The sequence below is a fragment of the Protopterus annectens genome, chromosome 1.part0, assembly GCF_019279795.1.
Source record: "Protopterus annectens isolate FY-2018-M chromosome 1.part0, PAN1.0, whole genome shotgun sequence".
NCBI classification, from domain to species: domain Eukaryota; kingdom Metazoa; phylum Chordata; order Ceratodontiformes; family Protopteridae; genus Protopterus; species Protopterus annectens.
This window is the reverse complement of record NC_056725.1, coordinates 140760749-140773118: the sequence shown is the minus strand read 5'-3', so window position 1 is coordinate 140773118 and position 12370 is coordinate 140760749. Positions and strand designations below refer to the sequence as shown.

The following is a 12370-nucleotide window of genomic DNA, read 5'->3' as shown; positions in this document are numbered from 1 at the left end:
ATCCAGCTGTTGTATCCATGGATTCCCAACAAAGGATCAGCTGTGGCTCCAACCATGAATGCACTTTCCAATGATAGAGAGAGTAAATTTCTTGGCGGATTTGGAATGCTGTCCGTACCTTTATTGTCCAACAAAAAAGATGGCCTTTCTACTAGAGGCCAGAAAAAGAAAAACTGCAAACAAGTAAGAAAGGCTGCTATAAGAAAAAAAAGTCACAAACATATAAAAAGGGTATATGAGGAGAGTCCTCCAGGAGAAGACCCAGAGAGGGAACAACTGTGAGTTATTCCTGCTCTTCCCCTTCCAGTATCTCTTCCTCAAATCCTTCCCTTACAAAGCATAGGGGGATATTTAGGCCTCTTTTTAAAGCAGTAGGAGGAAGTCGTCCAAGACAAATGGTTCTTAAGAAAACCCATTTTTTTTCATCTGTTCTGTCTTCGCAGACCTGATGCACTTAACCCAGTTCCTGCTTGAAGACCTACTGTTCCATGGGGGCTTCCAATGAGTAAAAAAGCAGGAGGAGGAAAATCCTTCTGCTAAAGACTGTTCCTAGTTCCTAGGAGAAAAAGCACAGGGAGACCCATATTGAACCTCCCAATGTTAAAACAAGTTCCTAAAAATGACAGAATTAAAATTATTCACCTTGCAGATCCCCTGTATCTTTCCTCTTCTTACAAGCTTGCATGGGCCCCATGGGCATAAAAGATGCCTGTCTACTTGTACCCAATGCCAAGGTGAACAGACTTTTTTTTCAGATTTGAAGCAGGGAGTTGCCACTACCAGTTCACGCTCTTGCCCTTTGTTGTTTTCTCCTGCACTCAAGATGTTCACAAACAGCTAGATCCAGTAATTGACTTCTACAAAACTTGGGGAATTCACACTGGATGAAAGCCTCATTTAAGCACTCACTCTAGGGGAGAGTTCATTGTGACTTGCTTTCAGAACCTTAGTCTTGATATAAGTCTTTCAAATCTCATCTAGTCCTCAGCTAATGTTTCCTGTTGCTAAGGCCACTGCTGGACACAGAACTCTAAAGGGTTTTCCTACTCTCAGTCAAAGAGCTTTTCTTTTCTAAACTGTTTCAGGTCAGTTGTACAGCAGAGTTAGATTATTACAAGGGATTTTCTATGAATAATGGACTTACAAGGCTTCTTCCATTTGATGTTCTCCCCTTGCAAGGCTGCACATGAAGAGGCTATAGTAGTAGCTGAGGAGCACATGGTGCCAGCATGCCTAAAGCGTGCAGTATCCCATGTGGTTATTGCCCTGCATTAGGAGTGAGCTCTTTTAGTGGAGCCAGCAAGAGATTCTCATTCTGGACAGGGAGCCTTGTTCAAACTGGGTCATGTTACCTATAAGTTCATCACAGGCTCCTCAAACACACCCTAGGGAGCCCACTCAGGAGAACTATGGATCCAGGGGATCTGGGGCAAAACCTTGAGGAAAAGGACCTGTCAACATCGAAGAGATGATGGCAGCCATTTACCTATTAAGGTATTCATGCCTGTTTGGCAGTTGGGAATAATGCATATCCTTGTAAGCAACACAGTTATGTGGTACATCAACAAATAGGGTCGTTAATGCTAGTTGGCAGTGTAAACGTGGAAAATCTGACCCAGATTTCAGGATTCTCCCTCAAAGCTTATTTTATCCCATCTCAGAAGAACTTAACAGACTAGCTGTGCAGGACAGAGGCAGATATACAAGAGTGGATGCTAAATAGAGGCACATTTCTGGACTTGGTTCACATGTGGGGTGTGTCAGAGGGACCTTTTCGTTTCTGCAGAAAACAGACAGGTTAAAACATTCTACACCAGGATAGCAACAGGGGCCTTGGCAACGATTTCTGTTGGCTAGGTAGGTCTGTTTATCTATGCTTTCCCCCAAATACCCTTAATCCACAGTGTGATTCAGAGAGTAAAGGAGGACAGATCAGGAGTGCTAATCATAATCCACTTTTAGCCCAGGCAACATTGGTTCTTCCTTTTACTGATTCTAGTGGGGACAGAGCCTGTAGTATTGCCTAGTGTATTGGCTTCTCAACACAGAACAAGAGGTACTGGTACATCCCAGCTTGTGATCTCTTAAGTGCATGTGGATAATTTAGCACTCATTCCCTTTAGGCATATGTTTACAGAGGGTGTACTGTTCGCTCCAAGAGATACTAGAAAACCAAATATAAGAAAGTCATGCTTTGATAAATGGTAAAGATTCTCCCTCTGGTATCATAGGAGGCGTTTGGATCCAGTTGCACTTTGTGTCCTTGATACCCACCTGATGCACAGGTTTTGCCTTATGCCTGAGTTGAGATGTATATCTTCAATATATCAGCTTGTGTGCCGTAGGATCCTCCACTTCGTTCCTTTTTGCCAGTCAAGGAGTTTTTTGAGGAAGGTCCCCATTTGAGCCCCCAGAAGGGTACTCACTCCACTATGAGACCTCAGCTATGTTCTGGCGAAGGTATCATTACCACTGTTTGAATCAGCCATTTCTGTCCCATCCCTTTCTCAGGATTGGATGCCTAACCAGTAAACTGTCATTTTGGTGGCATTTACTTCTGCTAAATGGATTTCAGAATTGCAGAGCCCGATGTGCAAATAATCATTTCTTATCCTCCACAAAGATAGGGTTAAGGTGGTAGCAGATACATTTCTAAATCACAATTTTCACTTCCTTGTTTTTTTTTTCATCATTCCAGAATAAGTATCCTGGTTGTACCTAGAGAACTGAGAGGGTAACCTATGTTCCGATTTGAAGCAAGTAATATCAACCCATCTTGTGTCACACAGGGTATATCGAACATTCAGTAGGACAACTCCTTATAAAAGTGCAAACATGACGTTGAGAGTCGATGCCCCACCTGTACTGCTGGAAACCTAGGTATCCATAGCCATGTGGGGTAACCAAAGTCATGACTGTGGGAGTGCAAGAAACATAATAATTAAGTAAACTGACATGGAGCAGGCTGAACACGGAAACATAGCCAACATTAAATAAATAATATCAAAGAGCTCCATGGAGTATAATAACAGGAAAATGTTACATTGGTGGGGAGGATCAAACCAGAAATCACTGTTGTTTCAGGCAGTGTAGAGCAGCAGTAAGGTAAAGGCAGCTGCTCATGCATTACACCTAGTATAAATAACTGATGATGTGCTGTTCATGCACAAAGGTACTATAGTACAATCTGCAGGCATTTTCTTGAAGCTGTTTCTTTGTTCTTTTACAGATTCGCCAAAATGAGTGTTTTGACATATTCTGTGTGATGGAAAGATCAAAGTTAAATGCTTCAATGTAAACTTAGGTAGCAGAACTGAGATTTTACTTGGCTAAGATGACTGATAGGAAATCTGAACTGTTAATTTCATTTGCAAAAAAAAAAGAATAGAAGCCTTGTGGCAGATAGACCATTCCCAAATGACTTGCACTGCATTTTTTTGTGTTACTCTTTTATGGCAAACCTATCCTGTCCACATTGGGGCACTGCATCTACTTCTTTCACTGAGGGGTCAATTCCTTGTATGTTCTGGAAGCAGCTATCTGGTCATCCGTGAACAACTCCCAGCACTGTAACCTTGGCATTGCATCTAGGGCTGGGTCTGGACTGGCCACAACCATTCTGCAGAAGCTGTTGCAATTTGCTGCTCCCAAGATCCAGCCACTCACAGCAGTCTACCCAAGAGTTATTACTGCAGGAGCGAACTGTATGATGTGTAGTGCAGTTGTAGTAAAAACTTAACAGAATTGTAGATGTTTGAGCAAGTTAACTGTTGCAGCATCACTTCCCTTCTTTCGCCATTCATTATTTTTCTGTGGCAGGTAAATTAGTCACCCTTCCTCATAGCCTTCCGCTTTGTTGCACTAACCAGACATCTTCCTTCCTTATTCTGGTTTAGCACCTTGAGAAGCATCTGTGGGGCCTTCTGTTTAGGCCGTCTTTGTAAGGATTAGCTCCACTTGGGCATTCACTGCTCCAGCTTCAAACCATACAAAACTACATTGAATAGACATAAAAGAAACAAAGGTACAGGTAAGGACTTTGTGTACTACTGATGTCCTGACATCCAGGTAGAAAGGACATCTACCAGCCAGAAGTGGGAAGGATACCAAGTGCTGGAAATTAGACTTTCTGCAGCATTTTCCCCAAAAATAATTAATGCAGCAGTTAACATTCTCCAACATCTGCAGTCATGGTAAATTTATTTATTTATTTTACATTTGTTGACTGGGATAGTCCAACTGGATACATGTCAATTTTCAGTGGAGGCCCGAGGAGAAAAGCTCCAATATATTAATACACATTGAACATTTAGTAAATGCTATTTTCAAGCAGATTAGTCATAAGCAGTACCAGCATTTAGCACATATAGTACTAACTTAATATAAAACACTTTACAAAACATAATATTATTTTCAAAGTTAAACATACATAACATTGCATTCAGGTTTAAGACGCACTGAGCAGCAGTTATACAATTGACATTACAAATGCATTTAGAAATGTTAGTGCTCAGTCTGGTATTTGATTTGATGGCTTAAGTTAGAGTGGCACACTGAATCTTATTTGGTTGGAGCTAACTGCCCAGTTAGGCAGCTTGTGAATCATGGACTGTAGCTTGTTTATTATATTAAAGATGGGCTGCAGGCAGTCTTGCTTGCAGGGGAGTTCTGTAGGGCTTTGTCTCCCCATCCCCAGAAAAATGGTGAATAATGAATTGTCTTATCAGTGAACTACATTCTGTGAGTTGGCCTTTCATTAATCAAGCCCATCATTTAAATTATCATATGCCTGCTAGTGGGTTTTTCACACAGTCCTACACTTTGTTTATTTCATTATTCATAGTGTGGTGACATGCTTGCCACTTGTGTATTTAAAGTTTCGGAATGAAACACCAAAGTGACCTATCACTAATCTGACATTAACAGACTATACCCATATGACTTTGTTTTTTTGATGTTAAGTAGATGGGATATTAGTGAACAGGAAGCTTACTGTGATTGTTTTTTTTTTTTTTTGACAGTATCCACAAATTGTTATGAGCCTTCAGATTTCGGATGGCTGGGATTCAGTACTGCAGGTGACAGGCAGCTGGTATAACCAGCAAAACAAGTGACATAATAAACACTAAATAAAATTATTAACACTTAAAAGCTATAACAACCAAACTGATAGTGAATCAGTAGCAATCAGCAAATGTTTTAGGTACAGATTTTTTTGTATGTAAAGTAAATTTGTGGCTATGTAGTGTCTTGGCAGTGTCAGAAAGACCTTATTTATTTATTTTTTTATCCTGACTGTTTCAGGTTGCGTGCCTCACGAGTTCTGCTGGTTGGAATGAAGGGTCTTGGAGCGGAGCTGGCTAAAAATCTCATACTAGCTGGAGTGAAAGCACTAACAATGCTAGACCATCAGCAGGTAGAGTGGTATTTGTTTAATTGCTTTCACACTTGTATTGTGTATGCTGACTGTGGACAACATTTTAAGTCTTTGTTGAGCTGTAGTAGACATGGAAGAAGAGATTGGGATTGTATTTGTTAATGGACATAAAGCCAAAACTTTGTGCTCTTCTTGTGGTTGTGTGAATCGAATAGCAAAATTTAATGCAGAACTGTATGTTAACTGAAATATGTTCTTCCTTTTGATCACTTCTGCTGTAGCCTAAGCTGCATATGTTATATCCTGCTAAGGATGTAGCAGCAGGCCAGCTACCAGTGCTTCATGTCACCTTCCACACTCCCAAACCATTAACTAATCTGACTAAAACTCAGGTTTGGGCCCTAAACTTTTAAGAACTTTCCTTCTTAAGGAAGAAGAGAGCGCTCTTCTGTGGGCTTTAAAGGGTCAGCTAATATTGTTCTTTTGCTGGCAGATAAACTCCCTAGATGAAAAAACCTTGTACTTTACCTTTTGTGACATAAAATGGACTTTTGCTGTGAAACTTAAATATTTAAGTTAGAGAAATGTATTTAGCCAATGTCTGCTCAGTCTAGCTTCAACCTGTGGGGCTTGTGATCCGACACCAGCCAATTCCAAACTCTTTAGCCCACTTGGCAATGCCTCCCTTACCCATAAATCCCCACTCCTCTCTGTAATCCCTTGATCTTGGCTCCGCTAGCATTTTCTGGTTTCTGGACCTTGGCATATCGATATTTTGCTATTCCCTTACCATCTTTCAAATTTTTTGTAGTTCTGTGCCTTTCTTAGGTAGCTAGGTAGATAGCTTCATTCTTGTCTGCTTGGACTTCCTTCCTTATAGCTTCTTCATTGTCTTTTTCCCTAGTGGTCTTGTTGTTTGTGGTAGTTTAACAGTTTTGTAGTTATAGATAAGGGCTTTAAAAAGTGTGTATCCTGTGGGCACAAGTTGCCATTCCAAGGTGCACAACTTAAGTGCGCTTACTGTTTGGAAGCAGCGCATCTAGATTCAGGATGCTTCATTTGTGAGGGGATTGGAACTAGGGCCATCAACGAGCGTAGGGCCAAGTTGGACCTCATAGGGCTTCTCCCCTCTGGTTCCCCTTCTGTTTCTAGGGTGGCTTCTCCCTCAGCTCTGAAGACCGGCTCCAAGAAGCCTCGACGGCGGAACTCCAGACCTTCCAAAGGGGATCAGAAGAGATCCTCTTTGTCTTCTGCTCCTGGTCCTGCCACCTTGGGCTCACTGGATCCAAAGGTCCCAAGACTTTCTGGTTCCCTGGCTGCCCTGGCACTGATATTGTCTCCGATAAAGTAAAAAAAAAACATGGTTCTTGCTCTGATTCCATAAAGCACCTTCCTGATCAAAGAGACCCCTTCAGGTAGGTCACCCTCCCACTTTTTGCCATACACCTCACAGGAGCAGTCACTAGAGTCTTAACCACCCCCTCCACAGTTCTGAGTTTCCCTATCTCGGATTTGGCATACAGGATCTTCTTCATCCAAAAGACCTTCTAAGTCCCCTTTGGTGGCATCATCTGTCCAGTCATCGAGGTCTGTGGGCAGCAATAAAACTTTTTAATTGGAGCAGCTGATGAGGCCCTTTTTGCAGACAAGGTGCAGAAAGGCCTTATACGTTCAGGTCCAGGTCTGGTACCAGGACCATTGGCTTCCTCCCTTGGACCTTTTGATTTGGGGTCGGCTTAATTTCCGTTCTCCAGATTGGATCCAATTGCTTGGCCATCATCAGCCACTGACCCATTCCATGATTTTTAACTCTGACTTTTTCGGGGTTGTTGGGACCTTGGAGTCATGGCATCAAAGCAGGAGTTTCCAGGTCGACATTGGTGGTTCCTGCTTTGGCATCATCACTTCCCCTCAAGGCTTCGGTTTTGGACAGCTTGGCAGTGATCTCAATGTCTGGGCTAGGCGCACCTCCCCTCAGGTTCAGGGCCATCTCCGGTACCTTTGGGTTCTGAAACCCTCTTATTTGAAAGGGGGACAGATTTTGCCTCAGCCTTCGATGTTGCAAGAGAGGATGTTTTCTCTCAGGAGAAGGGTCAGATTTCCCCAGCCAGTGCCCCCCCCCCCCTTTCATCAGTGCCTGTGACCAGTCATCAGTCTGCTCTTGGACAGCCTTTGTCAGAGAGCCCCCAGTCTGCCCTTATGGTGGGGCTTTCTGACTCTTCCTTCTCCTCCCTGGCTTTGTTGGAATGGGAAGTTTCAGGAAAGAAGTGTAAGAGAACACTTTTTGACTCCCCGGAGAAATCTTTCACCCAGGGTACTCGAGGAATGGGGGGGGGGGGATCCTCTAAGTCTCCACGAGATGACAACTCTTTCAGCAACTTATTGGAGATACTTCACCTACATGGAGGCTGGATCACCAAAATGCCTTCTCCAGAGGAGTCAGTATTGGCATATGGCCATCCATATCTTTGGTAGTTGTCCCTCTGGATGCTCTTATAGACCTTGTGTACGAGAGGGCATGTAAAGAACCTGACACAGCAGAATCTGTCCAAGAGTCTGGATAAGGTTCTTGCTCCCACCAAGGACAGGCCGCATTGGAGTAAGGGTCTGGTCATCTATGCCATTTTGGCAGTGGCAGCCACCAAGAAGGAGATTTCTGAAGATATCTCCTTGGTGTTCATCCCCCGAACACTGGGTCTCTGTCTTTGCATCAGTTAGGGAAGCAGTTGCATGACTCAAGTCGCTTTTGTGCTGAGAGCTCTTAATTACCTGTGGAACCTAGTGTCTGAAGTGTCAACGCTCAAGACTCAGCAGTCAGCTGAAATGCAGAAGACACTGGAGACTCGGTTGGCTACCTTATTTTCCATTGCCAGTGGTTTCCATGAGGCTAATCTCAAACATGACCGATGGACTATCTCAGGTGGATGGCTCCAGTACTGCCATGCACTTGGGTGCACTTATGTAACTTCACAGATTGTTTGTTTGTTTCAAGACATCTTTGTCAGTGCCTCTTTTGACTGGTTCTCATTGTTTGCACCAAAAGTAAAAGATACTGTGACAATGAATGAACAGGACTGGTAGACATTGTCTGCCATTTGAATATGACTTGCTGACCCTGGTGGAAGTTTTCTAGGAATCTGAAGGGAGGTAAGCATCTGTTCAGAAAAATCACAGCACTCTTCCCATGACGCTTCTTCAGAGGGTTACTCCTGAGGATGTGGGGGAGGGTCATAATGGATGCTGCACGCTTTGCGGGGTAGTGTGCAGAATCAGGGGTTTTGCATGGCATTCTGTGGACCCTTTCAATGACATTAAGGGTTGCCCAACTGCTGATCTCTGGAGGCAGTCTGGGTTCATTTTGCTGTCCATTCAAAAGTATGGGAGGCCATCTTTCAGACACATGGTTGCTGAGAGTCGTATCCAGAAGTTATTGCTTTCCATTATTAGAAGTTCCATACTGTTACCAAAAACTTTTCCCAGAGGTTCCTCCACATCTGAGACTATATTTAGCTGTAGAGGTACGCAGACTGTTTGTAAATTGAGTCATTCAGAAGGTCCCTCCAGACCAGAAAGGATCTGAGGTCTATTCAGGTTCTTTTTAGTTCCAGGAAAAACAGAGGACCTCAGACCAGTTTTGAATTTAAGCAAACTAAATCAGTTTGTCAAAAAAAAAAAAAAAGTTTTGGATGGTCACAGTGCAGCCCATCTTACCTCTTCTGAGGAATGACAATTGGATGTACTTGATAGACCTCAAGGACACCTACCATTACATCACGATAGAAAGGTGTTCCAGGAGGTTTCTGTGTTTTCAGCTAGGGGGCCAATCATTATCAGTTCAGAGCCTGCAGATTGGTTTCACCATAGCCCCCTGGGTGTTTACCAAATGCATGGCAGTGGTCACAGCCTGTCTCCGGCTGCAGGGGATTCCAGAACTTGCCATATCTGGACAATTGGCTCTTACCACCCCCACAAGGGCATTATTGGTCACACCTAGGGATTCTTTACTCCAGCTGAATGACTATTTAGGCTTCACAATCAGCTATCCAAAATTGAGCCTCCAACCTGTACAAATTCTAGAATTCATAGGGTGTAAGTTGGTCACAATGAACCAAATTGCCAGACTTCCAAATTCCAGAGTTTTCAGGCTGCAGCTTTGAAGTCTGCGGCTCACGCAATTAAGAAACATCTGGGTCATATGAGAGGGCTGTACAATGGACTCTGGCCATTCAGTGGTTTGATTAATTCTGGAAACTGTCTCAGAGAAGGAGAATTCTACATATGACTGACTGAAGCCACACTGTGAATCTGAGTTGGATATCTATGAAGACAACACATTATTCACCCTTTGTTTTTTCCCATATGGTTAGTGAAGTTGTGCCATGGCCAAATTTGTTTGTGGTTGCAGTCTCCCTTGGTAACCGAAGGGAAACCATTTGTAACTCCTTCTCCCTCGGCCGCATTCACCACGGATGCCTGTCTTCTGGGGTGGGGGTGGGGGCATTTTGGAGGAAGGATAGTTCAGGGGTCCTGGTCATCTGCTGAGACCCACATTGACATTTTGGAGAGGAGTGCATTCCTCCTTGCGTTGCAGGTGTTTCAGGACCCCCTTCCCAGAGGTGTGATTGTGATACAGGCCAACAATATGTCTGTTGTCTGGTATCGTAGCATATGGGGGTAGACACTTTCTTATATTTTTTGTTGGGAGCCCATGATGGTTTGGCAGTGAGCAATCTCTTCTCAGCATTTTCTGGTGGCAAAGCACATACTTAGGAAATCCAACATTCTGCCAGACAGCCTCAGCAGGAGCATTCTGTTGCCTCAAGAATGGTCCCTAAATCCGAAGGTTGCAGCTCAGATTTTTCGGAGTTGGGGCACTCAGTATTGTAACCTGTTTGTCTCCCCATCCAACACCAAATGCAGCAGCTATTATGCCATTGTTCCTCCTGTGTATCAGTAACCAAGGGACACTCTGATGCTTGCTTGTACCTCGGGGCTTCTTTATGCTTATCACCCAGTTCCTTTGATGATAAAGTTTCTTCAGAAAGCAGCCTGTTGCAGAGCTGTGGTGATCCTCATAGCCCCCTTTTTTTTCCTTATCAGGACTGGTTTCCCTTCCTTTGGCTTCTTCTGAAGTACCCCCTGGGTACTGGATCCCAGTCTGGATCTCATTTCTCATCCAGCAGGTTTGGATCCTCCCAACCTTCAGTTCCTCAAGGTAACCACATAGTTCCTCCAGTTCCATTTGCCAGAAATCCCAAACGTTTACAGGCTGTTGTTCACATAGTGTGTTCATCTCAAAAGCAGTCTGCTAGAAAAGTGTATTCCAGTAAATGGAGGAGGTGTGTTTTGTGGGCAGAATCTTGGGGACTCTGTCCTTTCTCTGCCCCTTTGGAATCCATTTTGGATTTTCTTGCCGAGTTGTTTCAGTCAGGTTCCAGTTTTTCTACAATTAAATTGCAATTGGCAGCCATCTCTAACTTTCATGTTGGCAAGGATCATTTGCATCTGGCTTCCCTCAAGATTTCCAAGGCATTTTTCAAGGGTAACTTTTTGTTATGTACCCAGTTTGGGATCAGGTTCCTCCCTGTATTTGCCTTTTGTTTTCCAGGTCCTTGTAGGTCATCCATTTGAACCTTCCACTACTTCTGACTTGAAGTTCTTGTGTTGGAAAACATTGTTTTTGGTGGTGGTTACTTCCATTGGGATGGTTTCAGAGTTGCAAGTGCTTGATTCTTCACCTCCTTATTTGGTGTTCCATAAAGACAAGGTTTATCTTTGTATGAAGCCTTCTTTTCTGCCTAAGTTAACTTCAAAGAAAAACCTTTAAAGTTCTATTCGTCTTCCTCAGTTCCTTCAGTAAAGACAAATACCTTTTACATTGTTTGGATGTACATACGCAATTGAGATTCTGTTTGAACCGTACCAAAGCTTTTAGAAAATCCAGTCAGTTATTTCTCTTTTTTTCAAAATCCAGGCTAGGCTTACCTGTGTCTAAAGTGACACTATCCAATTGACTTTAGGATTGAATTTTGTTTAAATATCCTTTGAAAAAGGCAGTTGCCTTCCACATAAGCCTAAAGGTCATTTGACAAAAGCCATGGTTGCTTCCACAGCTTTCTTTTCTAGAGTATCTGTGGATGAAGTTTGCATAGCTGCTACTTGGCTGGGTTACCACACTTTTGCGTGTCATTATGAGCTGGATATCCAGTCTAGATACAGGGCTTCCTTTGGCTCCACTGTGTTGTGGAATATCCCTCCTTAGTTCCTCCTGAAAAAAATTTCATGGCTGGGGACTCTGCCCCACAGGGTGAAGCTAGAAGGAGCAGACAACACTGGATACAAAAGTTATGAACTCACCATAACAATAGATCTGTGTTTGTCATGTTCAACTTTCCCATCCTCCTTCCCCCTCCCTCTTGTTGACATGCTAAAGTGACTGGACGTTGGAGGTCATTTGTTCCTGATTTCTGGAATCCTGTGTCCTCCTTAGTTTTCAGAATCAATTTTTAGTGTATATATCTAGAATTATGTCTATTGGAAAGGTTTTCATGAGGCAAACTCAATCTGAGGATTAGAGTGAGGAGTGGGGAGTTATGGGTAAGGGAAGCGGAGCCAGTTGGGCTAAATTGTCAGTGTCTGATTAAATTGGATCCAAATTCTCACGGGACGAACCAGACATACAGACAACACAGATCCATCATTGTGGTGAGTACTGTGACTTTTGTTTATTGATTGTCATGTAATTTTTGTTCACTTTTAAATGTGAATGTTATTTTTAACTTTTGTGTTAAAGATTTGTTAAAACTTATTTTAATCTACAATTAAGGTGGAGAAAATGGTGCTGGTTTACTTTTGGGGCTGGGGTATGTGTTTAAAGTGCTTTTACTGTATTTTTCTGACTATTGCTGCTATGCTTCCACAGGAATCCGTCACCTTGTTTCAGCTTAACCATGGAGCAACCTACTGCTCCGATTGTTAGCAGACTTATAAAAC

The 12370-nt window shown here is 43.0% G+C and overlaps 1 protein-coding gene across 2 annotated transcripts in view; it reads left to right on the top strand.

Moving 5' to 3' along the window:
- SAE1 (SUMO1 activating enzyme subunit 1) overlaps positions 1–12370 on the top strand; it is an 803581-nt gene that overhangs the window by 114370 nt on the left and 676841 nt on the right. For both annotated transcript variants that reach the window (XM_044090079.1, XM_044090150.1), the window contains exon 2: positions 5305–5416. In XM_044090079.1, the coding sequence (XP_043946014.1) occupies positions 5305–5416 (112 nt within the window). The remainder of the gene's footprint in view (positions 1–5304; positions 5417–12370) is intronic.